The 22,012-nt window shown below is 47.7% G+C and overlaps 1 protein-coding gene across 2 annotated transcripts in view; it reads right to left on the bottom strand.

Annotated features, from left to right (window-relative positions):
• The window catches only part of ATCAY (ATCAY kinesin light chain interacting caytaxin), a 77,015-nt gene extending 57,176 nt beyond the window's left edge, over positions 1 to 19,839 (bottom strand). The window contains exons 1-2 of one of the 2 annotated variants that reach the window (XM_053296504.1): positions 19,316 to 19,839; positions 16,731 to 16,865 (exon numbers count right to left, since the gene is read on the bottom strand). In XM_053296504.1, coding sequence (XP_053152479.1) covers positions 16,731 to 16,807 — 77 coding nt within the window. In that variant the 5' untranslated portion in view covers positions 16,808 to 16,865; positions 19,316 to 19,839. The remainder of the gene's footprint in view (positions 1 to 16,730; positions 16,866 to 19,315) is intronic. The other variant, XM_053296503.1, reaches the window with a different exon arrangement.
• Between the last annotated feature and the right edge of the window lie 2,173 nt (positions 19,840 to 22,012).

Raw genomic sequence — 22,012 nt, 5'->3', positions numbered from 1 at the left:
AAGCAAGGGGGATGCAGGAACTGATCCAACTCAAGAGGGTGGCCTTGGAGACCCTGTTACACAGGGTAGGAGGATGAAATGAAACAAAAAGGGAATCAGACTTGCGAAGGTCCTTGGTGCATACCTTGGTGCGTGTAAATGTGTAGGGCCTTGTGCATGTCAAGGTTTTGCCAAAGTTGTTCCCGGGGGTGGGAAGGGGAAGGGCAAAAGGAAGGGAGAACAATCTCTTGTGACCTATGGAAGGTAGAGTTGATCTTAGTGACAAAGGTAGGGTCGAGTCTGAGGTTAACAGAATCAGAGTGGAAGGTGCATAGCTGCTTATGTACAGAGAGAGCGCCTAGCTTGGACATCCTGCAGGCTGATGTAATGGCTATGAGGAATAGCTCCTTGAAGAACAAGGTATTCAGGGGAATAGAGGAGAGAGGTTCGAAGGGGGACTTCGTCAGGGCGTTCAAAACCCTGTTAAGGTTCCAGGATGGTAAATACTGAACTGTAGGGGGTGCTACGTTAGTGGCTCCCCTGAGAAACCTTGAAATATGTGGATGGAGGGCAGAGGCACCCGTAGAGGTGGAGGAAGTGTCCAGCACTGATGCAAGTGCTGAAGCTTGACGTCTCAAGAGTATTGGGCTGGAGATGTAAGTCCAAACCAGCTTGAAGGAAGGCTAGCACTTCTGGAATGCCAGCAGACAATGGCTCTTTGTGATTGGTGCGTGTAGACCCTGACAGTGGAGTGTCTTCGAGAGTGTTTTGTACTGGCTTGGTTTAGCCCTGGGAGGCTAATTTTGTGCAGTCAACCTCCAGGCAAAGAGCTGTAGCCACCCTGGGTCTGAATGGAGAAGAGGGCTTGGGAGAGCAGATCTGGGCAACTGGGGAGTTGCCACAGGGGTCTAACTGACAGATTGAGAAGTTCGGGAACCCAAGGTCTGTGAGGCCAGTGGGGAGCAATGAGGATCACCTCTGCCTGTTCCTGTAGTATCTTCCTGAGGACTTTGGTGATGATCACCGTGGGGGGAAAGGCATACAGTAGAGTCCTTGGCCACAGTGATGTTAAGACGTCTGTTGATTCCGCCTAGGGGGAGTGGAACCTTGTGAAAAAGCAAGGGAGGAGATGGTTGGCTGGGGACGCAAAGAGGTCTACCTGGGGGCGACCGAAGATTTGAACAATCTGTAGGAAGACGTCGGGGTGCAGGGACCACTCCGCCGCATTGAGGAACTGTCAACTGAGCCAATCTGCTTGGATGTTTTCCATCCCTCTGAGATGTTCCGCAGTTATGGAGACTAGGTTGGTCTCTGCCCACCGGAAGAGCAGTTTGGATTCTAGCATCAGGGATTTGTATCGCGTGCTGCCCTGTTTTGATGTGGGCCTTGGTGATGACATTGTCTGTCCTGACTAGGATGTGGCTTCCCTGAATAAGGCGTTGGAAATGACGGAGTGTGAGATGGACCGCTCGGAGCTCCAACCAATTTATGGACCTTTTGGCTTCTGTCAGGGACCAACGTGCCTGAGCTAGATGGCCAAGGCAGTGGGCTCCCCAGCCGAGGAGGCTGGCATCTGTCATAATTACGAGGTGGAGAGGCTTGGACAGAGGGAGGCCCTTGAGGAGGGCCAGAGATAGCCACCACAGTAGTGACTGCCTGACTGTCTGTGGGAGAAGTATCAGGTGGCAGGTCGAGGACATGATCTGTTCCTGAAAGGGAAGTAGCAACCATTGAAGGGAGAGGGAATGCACTGGCCCACGGAATGCATTCCAGACATCCTATCATGGATCCCAACATCTGGGCAAGGTCCATGATGTCCGCTGAGTGATGGTGGGTCATAGGGTGCAGCTGGGAGATGATCTTTGCCCTCCTTTCTGGTGGTAGAGAGACAGAGTCTTGAGTTGTGTTGAACAGGGCTCCCAAATGGATGAGCAACTGGGAAGGGGTGAGGTGACCCTTCTCTAAGTTCATTACGAACCCATGATCCTTGAGGTATTGCAGGGTGTTGCAAACATCTTCCAGGGTGACCGGATGAGGAGGTCATCCAGAAATTGATGGATGTTCACCCCCTGGAGGCTGAGGTGAGCTATGAGTGCCACCATGACCTTCGTGAAGACCCAGGGAGCAGAGGCAAGCCTGAACAGAAGGGCGCAGTATTGGAAGTGGTGATAGTTGTATGAGAAACATAGAAAGACTCTGTGTTCTGGCCTGATGGGAATGTGAAGATAGGCTTCAGAGAGGTCTATTGATGCGAGATAGTCTCCTGGGCGAATGGCCTCCTTGATGGTGTGGAGGGATTCCATTCTGAACTTCTTTCGGTTAAACTGATTGAGAGATTTTAAATCTAGGATTGCCGTCCAGGACCTGTCCTTCTTGGGGACAAGAAAGAGGATGGAGTACATACCTTGAAATTCTTGCAGAGATGGAATATGTTCCATCGCTTGAATTTGGAGGAGATGGTGAACCGCTTGAATCAACCAAAGGTGTTTGGCTGGATTGTTGGAGCGTGGGGACAGGAGAAAGCACTGGCGGGGAGTAGAGGTGAGGTTGAGGAAGTAACCATTGGAGACTGTGTCAACGATCCATTGGTCATTGGATGTGGACATCCAGCTTGTGGCGAAATCCAATAACCTGCTGCCCACGGGGATGGAGTCATTGCTTCCGTGGCGGAGGAGAAGGGTCTGGGGATTAGATCCTCTGAAGTTCCCTCTAAATCTCTGACGCCATTGTGGTCTGCCAAAACCTCTGTTGTTTGGGGGTCAGAGTTTGCAGTATTGCATGGATGACTGTTTGTGGATTTGTCTATTGGGCCAAAAGGACTGGTTTGGGGCTCGAAAAAATCTGCATGAATCCTTGCAGATAAAGGGCATGACTTTTTTTTTGTCCCTAGTTTCGACAAGGAGAGGATCTAAGGCTGGACCAAAGAGGTTGGTGCCTGAAAAGAGGGCTGAGGTCAGAGCAAGCTTGGACTTAGTGTCCACATTCCAACTTTTTAGCCAAAGGGATCTGCTCACTGCTACTCCTGTGACCATAGCTCTAGTCTAGAAGAATGTTGAATACAGTCTAGGCTGGAGTCTGCCATGAAGGCAGCTGCTTTTGCCATCTTGTTAATGCCCTGAGGGGGTTTGGTGTTTTCAGGAGGAACCAGGGCTACCAGCTCCTTGGCCCAGAAAACAGGCACGAGCAAAAATGGAGTTGGTGGTGGCAGCCCTGATGGCTGTGGCTGAAACATTGTGTACTTTTTCCAGAAGTAAGTCACACTTCCTGTCTTCCTGGCTCCTTAGTTTTTCTTGGCCCTCAGTGTTAAGGATCAAGCCCAATACCAATTGGGCTACTGGGGGATCTATTTTTGGAGTTGCTACAAGATACATGACCTCCTGTGGTAAGTAATAGTGCTTCTCAGGAAGATTTCCAATAGGTTTAGAGGATGCTGGGCGTTGCCATTCAGAGCACATTGCCTTGCGGAACAAGGGTGGAAAAAGTTCTGCAGTAGTGGTATTAGAGCCAGAAGGAAAAATGTTCTGATCCAGCGTAGTGGAGGGTTCTGTGGTTTCAGAGGGTGCTATGTTGTTAATGATCCTCTTTGCCTTAGAGAGGAGAATGTCAAAGTCAGCTGAAGAAAAAAGCCTAGAGGAGCTAGGGATGGGGATGGTGGTGGTAATCTCCTCATCTGATAGCTCACCATCCTTGTTGGTAGAATCAGGAGTGTCTGCTGGTTCCCCTGTCCCAGGGCTGTCCTCCTCTGCAGAGTCCGAAGCGGGGCTGGCAGGTCTGACTGGGGGGAAGGGGGAGCCAGAGGGAGGGGGTGGGTGGGAGGGGGAATTTGTGGAGCAGGGACAGTAGGAGGAGATCAGGGGAGCAGAATAGGCACTGCTGGAGTCCCTGCAAGAGGGGGGGCGGGGATGGGGAGAACCCCTAGGATGTTTTGACCTGACTGCCTCTTTGGAGGAGCAGGAATGCCCATATTTTCTCTTCCATCTGAGAAGCAGTGTCCTGGGCACGAATAGATCTTCTTCTGCCATAGGTATAGCGCACCTGCGCAGGCTGGAGTCGGGAGGAGGAGGACAGATGCTCTCCATCCCTTCTATAAGCACACTGGGGTGCTGGTGCTGGATTCAGGACAATAGCTGGGGCCGCAGGTGGCTCAGCGTTTGGAGCCGCAGGTGGCTCAAGCGGCTCGGTCACGAAACATTCACTCCTAAAGAACTCCCTTAGCCATTCCATAACATGCGGAGCAAAGGGAGGGGTAAGGATAAGCTCCAAATCGGAGCGTTCAGAGTTGCCACGTTCAACAGAACGACGGGAGAAGGAGGCTCTGTCGGCAGTGCGGGGGGAATGCACGGACCAGCCAGTTCCCCCTCAGACACTGGGCCCATCCTGGGCGAGGGTAGGGACACCAGGGAATCGCCAAAAGGGCATTGGTCATCTGCCCTAGTCGGCATTGGTTCTTGAGGACGTGGTTTCGGTTTTGACTTCTTACAAACCGCCTGTATTAACCGCCTCTCACTGAGTCGCACAGAACTCTCCGACCTTGAGGCAGGTGACCTTTTAAGTTTCTTTTTCTTTGTAGGCTGATCCCCGCTATGTTTTGTCTTTTTAGGAGCTTTCTTGTAAAATTGCTCCAAGGTTTGCGCCTCCTGCTGCAAAATGGTGGGTGTGACAAGTGTGATAAAAGCCAATTCCGGCTGTTGGAGGGGGGCCATGGATGTAGGCAGTCCAGGCTGCCCAGGTCCTGCGGCAGCTGAGAACCCTCTGAGAGGGAGCCCCTCAGGAGCTCTTCGGCGTGAGCCAGCTCCATAGCAGTCTTCTCCAAGTACAAAGAACAGAACATAAAAGCCTTTTTAGAGTCCAGTTAGCTGAATTATAAAGCAAAAAGTTTGTTGAAGGGAGAAAAATTTTGCATCCAATTTTGAGACTAGCTCTTCTCCCACCCTCACACAATCTAGATAGTGAGGAGAGGAGAGAAAAAGCAAACAGAAAAAAGAGAAGGCAAAAAATGTTATAAGTTGAAGAGTTCTCAGAAAGAATATGCCAGCTTGAGCAAGACAGAACTGGAACTGGGGTTGGGAGGCAGCTCCAGCAGGAAATTATGATACGTGATCCAATCCTGTCTCAAACATGCTCAGTGCACAACCCTCTCTGATGAGCTCCAACACAGGGGAAAACAAGTGATTTAAAAGGTTTACTTTTTCAATGTGAGTATAGAAATGTTGAACAAAATACAAATCAATTCCATCAGTTGCTGATGACACTATGATGCTTAGAAGTCCAGGCAATGAAAACAGAAATAGAAGGCTATAGAAATTGGCTAGTGTGTGTGTGTGGGCGGGGGGTTGTTGGCATTTGGAACATGTGCGTTTCATTAGGGGGCCTTGTACGTTTCCCCCTGTCATTAGAACCCTGTTCTTAACCTTTCCACATTTTCCACTTGCATGTTTGTCTTGGGGAAATGTGGCCATTTCAACTATCATGACTGTTCAAAGCGAACCATGGGGTTGCCCAAATTAACCTGCTTTCAGCTCTGTGCCAGAGTTCAACAGCTAGCCTAGAAATGCACTCAATCACAGCCATAGTTCTATATCATCATAGGCTACTCGCCACCATGGGCTGTTGTATTGGAGAGTTAGTATGATTTAGAATATGGAGTATTAGACATAGACTGGGGGAGAGGGGGGTGGGGAATTCCAGTCCCCACTCAGCCATGAAACCCTATAGGGAGGAGGAGAGCTGGTCTAAGGGAGGAGAACTGGTCTTGGGTAGCAAGCATGAATTGTCCCCTTTGCTAATCAGGGTCTACCCTGGTTTGCATTTGAATGGGAGATGTGTTTGAGCACTGTTAGACATTCCCCTTAGGGAATGGGGCTGCTCTGGGAAGAGCATCTAGGTTCCAAGTTCCTTCCCTGGCATCCCCAAGATAGGGCTGAGAGAGATCCTTGCCTGCAACCTTGGAGAAGCTGCTGCCAGTCTGTGTAGACAAGGCTGAGTTAGTTGGACTAGTGGTCTGTCTTGGTATAAGGCAGCTTCCTATGTCTCTGTGTCCCTACCAGCCTTCCCTCTGTGCTCTCATACACAGTTTATTTGAAATAAAATCAAAACTCAAAGCTAGTGCAAAATTCTAACTGTTCTGAAAAGGCATAGCACCACTCAGCCTCTGTCCCCCTTGTGACATGCTTTTGCACCACCAAAAGTAAAAGAAGCTGTATAATTACTGGGGATCTAGAGATAATCCCCCACTCCCCTTCTGAGTCAGAGCTTGTACATTGTGGAAGGTATATGCTTGATCAAAGGCACATCTGTTAAGAAGCTGCTGTTTTTTAGCTACCTGAAACTTTTGCAAAGCAGGAGAGGGGAGCACCCCCCCCCCAATACACATTAATAGCTTGTTTTTATGGGGCCTAGTAGGCTGCTCTGACCTCTATCTTACAACATCAAGAGCTCATCTGGGTAATAAAATACATCTTGCAGTATGGCACAGAGCCATCATTCTGTATAAGGGGAGATTAGCAACATCAGCATGTATTAAAAATATAACATCCGGAGAAGAGCTCTTTCCTTACCTTCTTGGGGAAAATGAACAAATTCCTAATTTCTGGTCTCGAAGCTTCAACAGCGTCCCTCTCTTTGATCTGGGGTGTGCATGTGTGCGTGCGTATAAATATATAGGATTATTTCTTCTCTGGAGTTTCCTGAATCAACACAGCTGATGAGGAGGGGAGGTCATGTGTCACCATTTTGGATTGCACTGGTCATATGACGCTCGAGCCCTGCCGTATAAGGTACCTGCTTCCCCTCTTGCCAGTGATGAGCTGGCAGCTGACTGAGCATGCTCCCTGCATCCTAGCCCTTGAGCATCAATAGAGCATCATAAACAGTAGGGCTGACATCTCATGGGCAGCTGAGACAGCCCATAGGCAGAAAGAGGGCTAAGCTTTCATGGAGAGGGTTATCGTTTCCTCATTGCGTGCGTGTGTGTGTGTGTGTTCGGTCTCGGCTCATTCTCATTCTCGGTTTTGCAGACTCAGACCTGCACCACACGCTTCTGTAGATCTCTCTTGCATCTCTGCAGCTGGGGGAAATGGAATTATCTCCCCAAGTGATTCCCACTGAGCCTGGGGCATATTAATTGCTCTCCGCCCCCTGCTTTTCAAAACTGCTCCATTCACCTCCACCAGCTGGGCTCTGCCTCTGCACAACTATTTCAGCCAGATGGGGTGAAATCTGTTAAGCTAACGTCAGCTGGAAGGCTTTGATATACAGGCAAACATATCTGGGCTTTGCATTTTTTAAAAACATAAGGGTAATTCTTTTACTTACATTATTTTCCAGCTTCAAATGCAGCCTGCCAATTTAATTACTACCGGGATGTGTGTATCCACACTTAATTGGCTTAAAAGAATCCTAACTTTTAAATTAGGTGGATTCAGATATTTGGAGCAGAAATAAGGGGTTCAGATTTTGTGTATTCTACTTCCCCCTTGATCACACATCTTCAACTAGTGAACTCTGACTCTCACCCAGGAACCTTTCAAGACATTACATGGCAGAAAACCAGGACCTGCAATCACAACAGCTTTTGGGGACAGGATCATAGCTTAGTGGCAGAGCATCTGCTTCTCGTGCAGGTTCAATTCAATCCCTGGCAGCATCTTCTGATAGGGCTGGGAAAGACTCCTGCCTGAAGCCCTGGAGAGCTGCTGCCAGCCAGAGTAGACAATACTTGGCTCCGTGGACCAAGGGTCAGATTCAGAAGGTGGCAGTTTCCAATTTTCATTTGTGAGGAAAGCCCATAGTGGCAGAGCCTGTGTTTTGCAGGAGGAACATCCCAGGTTCACTCCCTGGTAGCATCTCCTAGTAGGGCTGAGAAAGACCCCTGCCTGAAAACTTGGAGAGCCATTGCCAATCAGTGTAGACAATACTGAGGTAGATGGACCAATGGTCTGATTTGTTATAGGCAGCTTCGTTCTCACCTTTCTATGCAGCATTTCACAATGGCAAGGGAGTGTCCTTTCAGGGGAGTGGGTGGGGAGGAGATTTCCTTTTCTGTTTAGACAGAAAATATACCTTCTTGAGTCTCCAGCCATAACTGCACCACAGGTTCAAACTGCAAAGCTCAACACCCTTTTCTAGACAAAACTAAGGTACTCATAGATGCACCCGGTGGACACAGCCAACACCATGTGGTCTACAAGTGAGCCATAAATAGAAAACACCAATTAAAGGCATGCAAAAGCAGATCACTCTGGTTGACACAAGCAAGGGAATTAAGGCACGGCACACAAGGGAAGTCAGGAACCTGATGCATATACAAATGTATTATGCATTTATATTTTGAGGGCACCTCTGGAAGATATTGTATTTGTTTCCATTTTACAGCTGGGTAACACAGAGGCTCAGAGATCAGCCTATCTCTGATCACCATTCATCCATGGTAGAAACTACAGCACAAATTCCATACAATATAAAACCCCAATGAACGCTGAGAAGCTGGACAGCCACCTGTCAGAGATGCTTTAGCAGTTTTCTGCGCCAAGCAGAGGACCTCTAAAGTCCTTCCCAACTTTAATGACAGGTGATCACTAGCCCCCAAACCCTCACCCCATATCAACCTGTACTGAGAACAAAACTAACACCACAAGAATAGAGAACTTAGCACAGCCAAAGGAAGCAAGTTAGTGCTAAAGTCAACGGCTTCGTTTAGTTAAACTGCTGAACATCTGTAGCCCGCCTGCCACAAAGCAACAAGCAGCTTGATCTATTCGTGTTTATTCCGATCTCATTTCAGAAGAGCTCCTGCCCTTTGCTACCAGGATGTGTTCCTTATTATCTCTTTGCGAAGATTAAAAAATGTGTTTGTGAAAGCAATGCATTTTAAAATTTTGCCACTTGCTAAGCCTAGGGTCCATGGCTTAGGTCTGGGTGGTCCATGGGAAATTAAATATATGATTCAAGGTACCTCCCCAAAAACATAATCAAATATGGTGCATCCTTTATTTTTCTTGATTTTTAATTTTATTTTTGCTGTCGGCAAGAGGCCCCAGAGTGAAATAAAGTACCCTTGGTACTTTTAAAAGTAGAGAGAACCAGAAGAGGTAGAAAACAGGAAGATACAAAACTGCATTGCACAGAGGTATGCCAAGGTGCAGAAGTGAGGGAGTCTGTAAGGCGGTAACCATCAGATCCAACTTGTTCCTGCATCACCATCCATGGGTACCCATGGACTTCAAGTTGCATGCAAAGCATATGCTTCCCTACTACTGAGCTATGGTCTCAGCATAGCCAGCCTTCTGCTGAATCAAAGGATTCATAGAAAGCATTGGAAGGGACCTTAGAGGTCTTCTAGTCCAACCCTTGGTTCAGTGCAGGAATCAGCTACAACATCCCTGACAGGCAGCCACCCACCCTCTGCCTGAAAACTTCCAGCAAAGGAGAGCCCACCACTGTAAGAGGGAGGCTGTTCCACTGCCCCACAGCTCTTGCAATCAGGAAATGCTTCTTAATGTCTAGCCTGAATAGGCCTCATTGTCATTTCAACCCATTGGTTCTAGTCCTCAGTAGCTACAGAGAATTTTGCTGCTCTTTCTATCTGCCAGCCCTTCAGATATTTTGGTAACATACTTCCCCTTAGTCTTTTCTCCCCTAGGCAAAAGATACCCAGCTCCTCCAAGTGTTCTGCACAAAACATGGTTTCCAGAGCCCTCCCCAACCTCCAGGGCCGGAGCCACCCATTGGGTGAACAGGTTCAAAGAACCCGGGCCTCCACCAATCAGGAGCCACAGGTACATCCCCAGACAAGCCCCCCGTGTCTGACGCCAGATGCGGGGCGGGGGGTGTTATTTTGGTCCCAAACAGGGCCGCATGGCCCCGCTTGGAGCCAAAATCTGCCCGCGTTGCGTTGGCAGCATGGCCAGAGTACTTTCCTAATCTCGCTGCCAACATGGCGGGGCCAATCGATCTCCCTCCCAAACGGGGCCATGCAGCCCCATTTAGGAGAGAGATCGGCCCTCGCTGCATTGGCAGCATGGCCGGAATTGCTCTCCCTGCCTTTAAGGCAGGGAGAGTCGCTCCGGCCCACGCTGCCCAATCTCTCTCCTAAATGGGGCTGTGTGGCCCCATTTGGGAGGGAGGCCGTGTCCCCTATGTCTGACATCAGGCCCCCGTGTCTGATGTCTGATGCGGGGCGTGGGGCCAGGGGGCGGTGGCCGCACATGGGCTGCCGCTAGCCTCCCTACGCTGCTGACAACCTCCAAACACATTCCAGACAGTTATCAATGTCCTCTTTAAAATGAGATGCCCCAAACTGGAAGCTGGTCAAAACTTCCAGAATTCCAAGGGAGATTTGACTAGCGCAGAATAGAGTTCACCTATCGTATCCCAAAGCTATCTGCTCTGAGTGACATTGTCTCTTCCAGTTCTGCTAGCTTTTTAACTGATGCTGCTGGAGCCTTGAACCTTCTGTATCCAAATCAGTGGCTGCACCATTGATTTACAGCCCTCCAGCTAAAGCAAAGGCATAACTTTAAATGAAGGTGCCATCTACTGAGCCAGACCCTTGGTCTCTCTAGCCTAGTTGATCTCCTCTGACTGGCAGCAGCTCTTCCACCTAGTCCTCCTATCTGTCGGGAGATGTTGAGAATTGAAGCTTTTCTGCACTGAGTTTTTACAGTGCTTTTGCACACTGAAGCTTGGGGTACATGCATATGAGGGCGGAATTTAGCCCGAATTCAGTACTGAGACAGCAAGGGACTGTTTATATGGCAAGTGGAATTATTCAGGTTTGATCATTATGAATGGAGCTTAACTCAGAATATCTGTGTCCAAGAATAGTTGCACTTTCTTAAATATTTTCCTGGGATACTCTGTCATTCTGCAGAGTATGATTCTGATGTGTGGAGAGGCCCCGCAGATCAAGATGAGATGGAGGTGTGACTTTGCCGAGTGTTTGCTGACATGATAACACTCTGGGCAGACTTGTTTCCTGTGCCCTGGAGTCAACTTCTGTTCGTTTCTTTTCTCTCTCTTTAATTTAAAAAACCCTTCCTTCCTGAAAAGCCTGATTCATTAAAAAAAAAATTAATTTGCTGTGGGCCTTGTGCAAGGTTGACACATGTCTCTATAGCCAGCTACAAGGTTTTTAAAGATAGAGGTCAATGGAAAATTGGGGGGGGGAATCATAAGTTGGGAAGAGCTGGCCATTGAGCTCTGATACCAGGCACAGTTGAGGCACAGGATAGTGGAACTCTGTGTATTAAATTTGAAGCTGATGGGTCAATTGTTTGATTTTTAATAAAACCTTTAGACAAGAGGGGTGCTTTACTTAAAAAAAAAATCCCTGTCAATCTTGTGCAAATTTGGCACCTGGTCCTCAGCTTGACTCCGAATTATGCCTGAAAAATGTTTATTTCCATTTATTCCCACTTTGACTACTCTTGCCCTAAGTCATCTGATGTTAGACTACTTCCTCCTGCAATAAAGCTGGCAGTCTGCAAAGGCTCCTAGAGCCTTCCACATGCAAAGCACAAACTCTAGCACTGAGCTCCAGCCTCTTTGGATAAAAGAAGTGTGTTTGTGTGTGAGAGAGAGAGAAAGAGAGAGAGCATGCATATATGAAGCTGCCTTAACACAGAATCTGACCACTGGTCAGTCCAGGACTGGCTCCTCTGAGAGCGATTTTCTAGGCAGAGAGAGAGAGAGAGAGAGTCCCTTCAGTTCTGCATGGGATATATCAAGGATTGAACTTGGAATCTTCTGCATGCAAAACAGGCCCCTGAGCGAGGGGCCATCCCCTACCAGGGCTGCAGACAGAGGCTCTTAGATTCCCCACTGCAGCTGCAACCTTCATAGACAGAGTGTGAAGCTAATGATCCAGTGGCAAGGAAGACGGGAGGCCACCTCGCCTGGATGGTTCCATCTGCTCCTGAGTCTTGCACTCCGGCAGCTGGAACGAGACAGGGAGCCCACTGTCCTAGGGACACAGAATCCCTGTGACACTCCGGAGGCCTCTCGCTCCAGCTGACAAGCGACTCCTTTGCACGGCTGGGCCATCTTTGAGGCAAGCCGGCTCTGCCTAGTGCCAGTCAATAATAGCATTCTTCACAGTGCCTGCGTAGTACAATAGATTTATTTTTTTGAAATGTATATGCCGCCTTCCCATTAAAAATGCCCAAGGCAATGAATGTCCAGTCAAGCGCACCACAAGAGCTAAAAGAGATTAAAAGAGAGACATTCAACAGAAAGTGGAGAACGCAACACAAAACAGTTCACCACACCAGCGAGCTTCCTGACAGGCAGCATAGAAGTGAAATTCTTGTCTAAAAAGGGTCTTTTAATGGGATGAGTAGGTGCTAACCTGATGAGCTACTTGAAAAGTTCCACACTGTACATATGAAACTGCCTTCTGCTGAGTCAATCCCTTGGCCTGTTTAGCTCAGTATTGTTTACTCTGACTGGCAGCAGCTCTCCAAGTCCAAGGTTTTAGGCCGCAGCCCTTCGCATCCCTACCTGGAGATGCTGCCAGGGCCTTTCCCAGACAGCAGGCTTTATCATGGGATTAAGGGGGTAAGGTGCTGCAAGTTACAGGGCATATTGGATATTTTGAATTTGCCCCCAAACCCGATGCAAAATGTGGATTTTTAACTCCGTACATTTATAAACCAGGCTAAGCTCCAGTGCACAATGAAAAACCCGAATCGTGTATGGAGTGCTCCCCAATAGCTCGCAGGGACTTTGACATAAAGTTGGACAATTATGTGATTGCACACCTGCCCTTCCAAAGTAAAATTGCCATCTGGCAGAGCTCTAGGGATTGAACCTGGGGTCTTCTGCAAGCACAATACATGCTCAGCCACTACCCTATGGCTATAACTGATGAGTCGTGCCACTGGTCCATCTTGCTCAATATTGTCTACAAAGACTGGAAGTGGCTGTCCCAGTTTTCAGGCAGGAGTCTTCTCCCAGCCCTGTGAGGAGCTGAGGGCAGGCCCTCCTGCTGTTGCTCTTCTGCAACTGGTATTTAGAGGCATCTTGCCTCTGAGGCTGGAGATGGCCAATAGCCATCAGGACCAGTAGCCATTGATAGACCTGTCCTCCATGAATCTGTCCAAGCACCTTTAAAGCCATCCAAGCTATGGCCGTCACCACATCTTGTGGCAGAGAATTCCATAGATTAATGATGTGCTGTGTGAAAAAGTACTTCCTTTTGTTGATCCCATCTGTTTCACAGGATGACCTCTGGTTCTAATGTTGTAAGAAAGGGAGAAACATTCCTCTCTGACCACTCGTTCTACACCATGTATCATTTTATACACCTCAATCATATCTCCCCTTAGTTGCCTCTTTTCCAAACTAAGAAAGCTGCAGATGCTGTCGCCTTGCCTCATAAGGAAGGTGCTCTTTAAATGTGAATTAGAGATATAACCTGTAGAACTAGCATTCCCTCCATCAGAGGTTTCCAAGCTTGGGTCCCAAGGTGGTGTTGAAGTACAACTCCCATGATCCCCAGCTAAAATGGCCAGGGACTGATGGGATGATGGGCATTGTGGTTGGGATTGATGGATATTGTATTCTAGCCACATCTGGGAACCGAAGCTTAGGTAAATCTGCTCCTCATGGACATTTCAGGACACACAAAAACAAATAATAGTGAAAATCCTGCTGCTTTCCCCTTGTTTCCCCTTACGCTTGAAGCATTCTCCAGAATGTGATGTCCCCCCCCCCTCTCATTTTTCTCATATCTTTTCTCAAAACTCACCTTGGACCTCTGGCTCAACCCCACTAGTCACCATATTCCACACCCACCCATCTGAATCTGCCAGGGGGCTCAGATTGCCCCATCAAGCCTTTCTCTCAGGCCCACACAAATCTGGTGGGTGGGGGTCAGGGAAAGGGCTTTTAAAATAGTGCCCACTCCCCCATCTTTGGAATGGGCTTCGTCAGTCTCCTTTCTTGATTCGATTTTAAAAGAACTTTAAAACCCTCCTTTCAAAAGAAGCTTTTAAAAACTGGCTATAATTGGGTTTCCAGTGTTAATCACTTTTAATCCTGATAGCTGTTTATCTTCTGCATAGCTTATAATATCTGCTTCTGTCTTTTATTGTATTTTATGATGGTTTCTTGTGTTTTATTGTCTTTTGTTTATTATTGTGTGTTTCATGCTTTTATTCTCTTTCTGTAAGCTGCCCTGTGCCCTGGTGTGCTGGAGGGGTGGGATAGAAATGTTTTAAACAAATCCTGTAATGAAGCCTAAGTCCATGTACATGAACTAGCTGCATATTCTTTCCTAGTTCTTCCCGCATCCATTTCGCAACCCCTCCTCTGTTCTCTACCTTGTGCCTTTTTAAAAAAAGTGTTTGTGAGCCCTTCAGGGCAGAGATTTCTTCTTATTCTTTGCAAACTGCCACCTGCACGGATGAGGTTACCAAAGTGGCCCAAGGTATGGGGTGTTTAGGGCAAGGTGCCAGATGCTGCCTTGGCCCTGTGTCCTTGGTTGAGTCCAGCCTCCTTTCAAAATGGACCCTTGTGAGCTTTGAAAGTAGCACAAGGGACAGCAAGAAGGAAAGACTCTCAGCAGCCTCCTCTTTCCTCCTGGTGTTTCTTGTAGGGCATGTGAGGAGAGGCACTCCTTGCAAAGCTTGCCAGGGTCGGATCAGTCCCAAAGAGCTGCTTTGATGGCAGCAATGAGGGTATCTGGCGCCCCAGCAATCCACACCTGAGGTGACTATCTCAGTGTGCCTAATGAAAGGACAGCCTCGGATGCTCGATAAATAATATACAGCAGTTTCCGGTACTGAAGGCAGCTAGATGGGAAGACCTCCAAGATCTCTTCCAACTCTATGATTCTGTTATTCTAATAGACTGGATCCAGTTGACATGACTCCAAAGCAACTGTTTCAAGTTTATTCTTATGCAGGGGCATAGTGATCATTGAGCGAGGAGGGACAATTGTCCCCAGGCCCCAAGGGTCTGGGGGCCTCTCAAAGCTCACCCTTGGCCAGGGCACCCCCTTGCCCACTCCTGCACCCAGCCAGTTAGGAAAGCATTTGCCAGCTGGGAGCACGAGGCACACCCTCTTCTCTCCAGCCAGCATTTCACGCTGGCTGGGAAGGGATTGACTCTTCTTTGGGCATTGGCCACTCCCCAGCATCTGATGTCAGATGCAAGGGGGTGGGGTCAGTGCCAAGAACAGGGCTGTGACACCCTTGGACAGAGTTTAATTTCCTCTGTCAGTGGTTGGTGAAATCACTGAAAGGGAGCATCTTTCCCTGGAAAGGTAAGGGAACTCCCTTTCAGCGATTCCACCAGCCGTTGACAGGTGAAATCAAACTCTGTCCAGGGCTGTCACAGGAATACCCAGGGGGCAGAGGAACACTCGGGGCAGGGGAGCTGCTGGTCGGACTTTGTTCCACAGCCCCCACCAAGCTAACTACTCCCCTGTTCTTACAAATACAATGGATATTTGTATACTACTTTTTAACAAGAGTTCCCAAAATGGAAATAAATAAAATAAATAAATAAAACTAGCTGAACCTGTGCAGAGCATCTGCACGCTAGTACTTGATTGCTCCCCTCACCCCCTGCCACAGCCCCCCTCCCCTCAGAGATCTCCCCACCCTCACCTGAGCCACATTCCTGCTACTGCTCCTTCTCCTCCATCCCATTGCTTCCATTCCCCTCACCCCTCTTGGTCGCAGCTGCAGCGTTGCTGGTGCCCATTGACCAAGATGCAGCCCCCTGTCCCCAGAGACCTCACCCGAGCCCTGCTTCTGCCCACAGGAGTAGCTGCAGCAGCGGTTGACTGGGCCCTTCCTCGCTGCCACCACCACCATGGACATTCGTTCCCCTCAGGCCACTGACAGGCCCAGGCCCATCCTTTGCCTGCCTGCCTCCCTCCACCAAAGGCCTCAGTAGTTCCAAACAGCAGCAGTGGTTGACTGGGCCCGTCCCTCACCCTTCCTTCCTTCTTTCTCTCTTCCCCTCCCCTCTTTTTCTCTCTTTCTCTCTCCTCCACTTGCCCTTCCCCCGTCTTTCTACCCTCCCTCCTTCTCTCTCTCTCTCCCTCCCCCTTCCTGAGTTAACAGTTCTTGTTCATCTTGTTTCCTCATCTAATTCACACAATAGCAGCCTCCTTCTCCTGAGGGGCTCTTTCCTCCCTCATGACCCCTCTCTTTGCAGACCCTTACCCACTATCCTTTTATATAGATATACATAGATTCATCTCCTCTAAGAACATCTTCCAGCCAGTAACAGTTGCATTCAAACTGATCTTAACCATCACAGTCTCCTCCTCCCTATCCTCATATGGAATCCCCACTGCTCAGTCAGGTGCTTCTGCTTGCAAACTCTTGCGAGAGCTGCCACACATGGGATTAGCCACAAGTATGCCTAAGAGAATGATATATATAGATGGCTCCCTGTCCCCAAAGGGCTCACAATCTTTAAAAGAAACATAAGACAGACCCCAGCAACAGCCACTGGAGGGATGCTGTGCTGGGGATGAATAGGGCCAGTTCCTCTTCCCCTGCTCAATAAAGAGAATTACCATTTTAAAAATGTGCCTCTTTGTTCAGTTAGCAGGGGGATTCTTAGCAAGAATGACCACCAACCCTACCCTCCTCCTTTCAGCCCTGGAACACTTTTGACAGACCGGAAGACACTCTGAAGATCCGCTGCCAGTTAGTGTTCGACAGCACTGAACTAGATGGACCAAGAGACTGGACTTTCATTTCTCTGCCCTCCACCTGGAGGAAGGAACCAACCTGGGGAAGTCTTCATCCTGCCACTCCTCCTTCACATCCACATTCTCCATGCGCAGCGTGGCTTCAGTCGTCCCCATTGTGCTCTGTCTTGGGAAGTGGGCAGCACAGGAAGGTTAACTTGCTGTTAATCTTGGTCTGGAACAGAGGATGCAAGAAGTTCAACATTTAACTATCTATCTATCTGTCTGTCTGTCATATTTCTATACTGCCTGATATAGACATCTCTAGGCGATGTACAAAGTTAAAACATAACAAATGTGAAAACAATTCAAAATGGTTAAAAACTCATAAAACAGATAAAAACAATCTCAATCTAAATAAAAACATTAAAATACGTCATGAAATGAAATGCTACAAATATGGCAAATATTTATATACTGCTTTTCAACCAAAGTTCCCAAAGTAGATTACATAGATATAAGTAAATACATTTATATAGCTACCCTGTCCCCAAAGAAACATAAGATAGACACCAGCAGTAGCCACTGGAGGGATGCTGTGCTTGGGATGGATAGGGCCAGTTGCTCTCCCCTCTGCTCAGTAAAGAGAATCACCACTTTTAAAAGGTGCCTCTTTGCTCAGTTAGCAGGGAACATCATAGTGTATTGATGTATTCCATACATTAGCATCGTGTAGTCCTCTGCTCTGCTGATCCTTTGTGCACTTTGGTACAAGCCACAAAACCAGGTTCAGTCCTGGGCAGCATCTCCAGATAGGGCTGAGAAAGATTCCCACCTGAGAGTCACTGCCAGTTAGTGTTAGACAACACTGAGCGAGATGGATCAAGAGTCTGACTCATAAGGCAGCTTCCTAGGTTTCTAACCTCATTTGATGTGCCAAAGGTAGAAGGGGCCATGTGACATCCTAGAGGTTTTTTCTCTCCCATATAGGAGAAAGGAGAGGTAGCAGTAAGATGGCATAACATCATGGAAATTGAAATGCCTCCCGAGGGCAGAGGTGGCCTTTTCATGAGGCGAGGTGAGGCAGAGTAGCCCAATAGATGCTTTAGAAACCTGCCACTTTTCCTGTTTTATGGACTTAGTTGAGACTACCATGTCAGCAACCCTTGGCCACCATTTTCAGTTCTCACTTCTTTCTTTCTTTCTTTCTTTCTTTCTTTCTTTCTTTCTTTCTTTCTTTCTTTCTTTCTTTCTTTCTTTCTTTCTTGCCCTAGAGTCACCTTATGCATGCCAGCACATTTGCACATGGATTAAATCACACCACAAAAAGGAAACTGGAGGGAATTTCTTGTGCCCTCATAAACAGTTGTGCAGCCTACGGGAGAAAACGTAAGCTGGAAACTGCAGCAAACTGTATATGCCTCAAGTGCAAAATTAACTTTTGAAATCCTCCAGGTTGACTTGGGAAGATGAGCAGAGTGAAACGTGGTGCTATGGAAACCCACACGATGGAGAGAGTAAGAGGTAATCATCCTCGATTCTATCCTCACATTGCCCACTTTTATTTCATTTGTTTTTTAAAAAAAAATTAATAGAACTTGGCTTCTCCCAATATCTCTGACCTTGTTCTAATAGCTGCCACAAGAATCTTAGTTGTATTTTCAATAACTGTTGTGTTATAATCTTCCATCTCTCTCTGAACATATGGATCAGGGCCAAGGCCTATCTAGTCCAGCATCCTGATTGATTGATTGATTGATTGATTGAATTTATATATCACCTAGTATATATCTAGTATATATCTAGGTGATGTACAGAATTATATTATATTATATTATATTATATTATATTATATTATATTATATTAATCGCTCTAGGTGATGTACAGAATTAAAATATAACACATTTAAAATTCATAAAAAGATAAAAACCAGATAAGTAGCCACTGATTACCTACCCACCTACCCAAACACACCATCAGAATTCCCTGGGTATGAACAGAGCACAGGAAACTGGCTCGGATATCCTTATAATAATTACAGGATATAAAGATGTGGGATGATGATTCCATAGCCCCACTTCCACTGGGCAATTCCTTAAATGAAATGCAGTTATATACAAATATTTTGTTTTCTCATAAAAGCAATCACTGTTCTGTTTTCTCATAAAAGCAATGGCCTACCTGGCATGGCTGTTTTTTGGCATGGCTGAGCTAACATACGCTGGGAGCTTTTGGGCAATTGACCTGGGCGGGTGGCATAAGATGCAAAGTTCTGTGTGCTGGCAAAACATGGCCTAGGTTCCTCAGTGCTGTAACTCCTTGCAGGAAGACTGAGATTTTGATGGAAGGTGCAACATTAGAGATTCCCAGCAGTGGGACACAGAAAGCCTGACAGCTCAGCCTGTGCCGGGTTAGCCTCGTCTCCAGCCCACAGGGTCTAGTGGTCCTTCCCTTGGCTCAGAATCCTGCCCAGCGTGTGCAACTGTTCTCCACAGAGGTGTGGCTGCCGACCCTTGCATCCCCACACCCCCTGGAAATCCATGGGGTTGCAGGGGCACAGAAATCCCACCGCTTGTGCAGAATGAAAAAACACACTCCTCCCTGCAAAGCCACAAGCATCGCCATGCTGCCCTCCCCAACCACCCAGAAGCCTGGGGGGTGCATTATAATCAACCACTACTCACGGCATGCAAGTGTCTCCTTGCTGCTGTCACTCAGAATATCCCGGCTAAATTCCTGTGGGGCATCGTGCCCTGGTCTAGGAGGCTTTCCGTAAGATGCCGGATAGTTTCATCTGCGGGGCATCAAAGCAACGCAGGGCTGGGTTGTGGAGCCGCATCATGCCGCACCCGGCACGACTCGGCCTTCACGAGCAAAGATGTCTTTTCCGTTTCTGGAGAGCTTGCTGTCTGGCGATGCCCCTCTGCCTAGTCTTTCGTGGCTCAGCTGATGTGCTGCGTTGCCTCCAAGGTATTTTTCTTTCTTGTCATTTCCCCTCTCCCAGCTGCAATGTGGCTGAAGCTTAAACCCACTTAAGACAGCTTAATTGCTTTGCTTTTGTGTGCTGGGGATGGGGAGGGAGGCGCTGTGTGAGGGGAGGGAGGTGGGGTGGGGAAATAAAGGCCCCCTCTCTCGAGGTCTCGCCGCCTCCAATTGGACAAGGAAGCAAGGCAGCTCTTGGCCCTGGCCTCATCCTGCCAAGGTGTTCAGCGCTGCTCATTTTCGTTAGAGAGATGCTCAGGGTGGTGGTGGTAGCATCCAGGAAGTATCTGGTGCATTATTGTTTTTTTAACATAGTGGCATCATTTGCTAAAAACAGATGAGGTGGCCTCATCCATTTTGAAAAGATTTGTCATGCTTTTTAATTTCACGCTAACACATACACACACGCTCCCTCTGTCCCTGTGATGGAAATCGGTAGCCTGGAGACAGCTGTCCCATTTTCCTGCTTGTGAAGTCTCAGGGGATGGAGACCTTCTGCTAATACATAGCCAAAAATAAAATTGAAAAGGTGTATTGGGTGGGACAGACATTTTGCTGAAATTAAAGACTGGCTTTATAGGAAGGTGGGCAGATCTCTGGAGCAGTCTGCCTTGCGCAGTGGTGGGCCTCCTTTGTGGGAGGTTTTCAAATGGAGGCTGGATGGCCATCTGTTAGGAATGTTGTAGCGGATTCTGGCTCTGAGTAGAGGGTGGACTACAAGACCTCTAAGGTACCTTCCAGTTCCAACATTCTGTGACTGAACAGTGGAACAGTCTGCCTTGCACAGTGGTGGGCTCTCCTATTCTGGGGATTTTCACAGAGGTTGGATTCTATGGTTCAGCAATGGAATAATCTGCCACCGTCAGAGCAGACAGTGTAGCAGCAAGGTGGATTAGGATACCTCCAGGGTCCCTTCCAACTCTAGAAATCTGTGATTCTGTTTGCATCTGTAAGGAGAGCTGGTCTTGTGGTAGCAAGCATGAACTGTCCCCTTGGCTAAGCAGGATCCATCCTGGTTTGCATTTAAATGGGAGACTACATGTGTGAGCACTGGAAGATATTCCATTTAGGGGATGGGGCTGCTCTGGGAAGAGCACCTGCATGCTGGCATGTAGAAGGACCCACTTTCCCTCCCTGGCAGCATCTCCAAGATAGGGCTGAGAGAGACTCCTTTTGGAGAAGCCGCTGTCAGTCTGGGTAGACAATACTGAGCTATGTTCCTACACAGCAAATACTAAAAACTGAATAAAGGCCTCATGTGAAAGTGAAAATGTGTATATATCATTATGGTCACATTGTACAATTATGAATACCACAGTGGATGGAATGAATCTTTCACCTTCTCCTGTAGAAGCTAGAATGTGGGTTCACCCAATGAAACCATTCATTTGGGACAGACCAATAGGAGCCTTTCATCACATGACAGAATTAATTTGTGGAATTCACTGCCAAAAGTTGTGCTGGTGGCAGTGGCTGCAGCAGCTTTAAAATACATAAATACATATCTGTTCCCTGTATTTGTCTGTCACCAGCTATTAACTATGACTGCTAAATAGAACCTCCATGTTAAGAAGCAGTCTATCTGAATACCACAAATGAATAGTCGAGGACAGCTGTTGCCTTCTGGCCCAGATGCTGAGCTTCCCAGAGGCATTTGCAAATACACTATAGGAAACAAAATGTTGCACTAAGGATGTGAAAAAATTTTATTGTTTTGATTTGTACAATAATTGAATCCCCCCTGATTTATTTGGGGTCTGAATCTCCCTTCCCCCAAATCACCCCAGATTCTATTTGTACCCAAATTTTATGAATCGATTCAGGGCAAAAAAGGGGGTCCTGGGGTAAAAGAGTGTGGTGGGTGGTAGTGCCCAATGGGTGGAAACTACCATCCAAATTTCAAAGAAATTGGACAAAGGGGTGATTTTTAAAGAATTTTTGAAGTTGACATGTCTTTAAGCTTTTCCCCATAGGGAATAATGGGGATTTCAGCAGCCTTATAGATCCACATGGGGGGGGGCACCAGGGTGGCCCAGCATGGGTTGTGATGGGTGGTAGTGCCCAGTGGTTGCAAGGAAACTACTAGCCATATTTCAAAGAAATTGGGCAAAGGGGTGATTTTTAAATGATGTTTGAAGTTTTTGCATCTTTAAGCCGTTTCCCATAGGAATAATGGGAATTTCAGCAGACTTAGTTATAACTCTCCAGCGGGGAGTGCCCAGTGGGTGGAAGCTACCATCCAGATTTCAAAGGAATTTGGAAAAGGGGCGATTTTTAAGATTTTTGAAGTTGGCATGTCTTTGGGGCAGATTCGAGGCAGAAAAGGGGTTTTAGGAGCAGAAGAGTGGGTCAGGTGGTAGTGCCCTGATGGGTGCCTGCTAACACCCAGATTTCAAAGA

This window comes from Hemicordylus capensis, chromosome 2, assembly GCF_027244095.1.
Source record: "Hemicordylus capensis ecotype Gifberg chromosome 2, rHemCap1.1.pri, whole genome shotgun sequence".
NCBI lineage: Eukaryota > Metazoa > Chordata > Lepidosauria > Squamata > Cordylidae > Hemicordylus > Hemicordylus capensis.
This window is presented reverse-complemented; position numbering and strand designations above follow the sequence as displayed.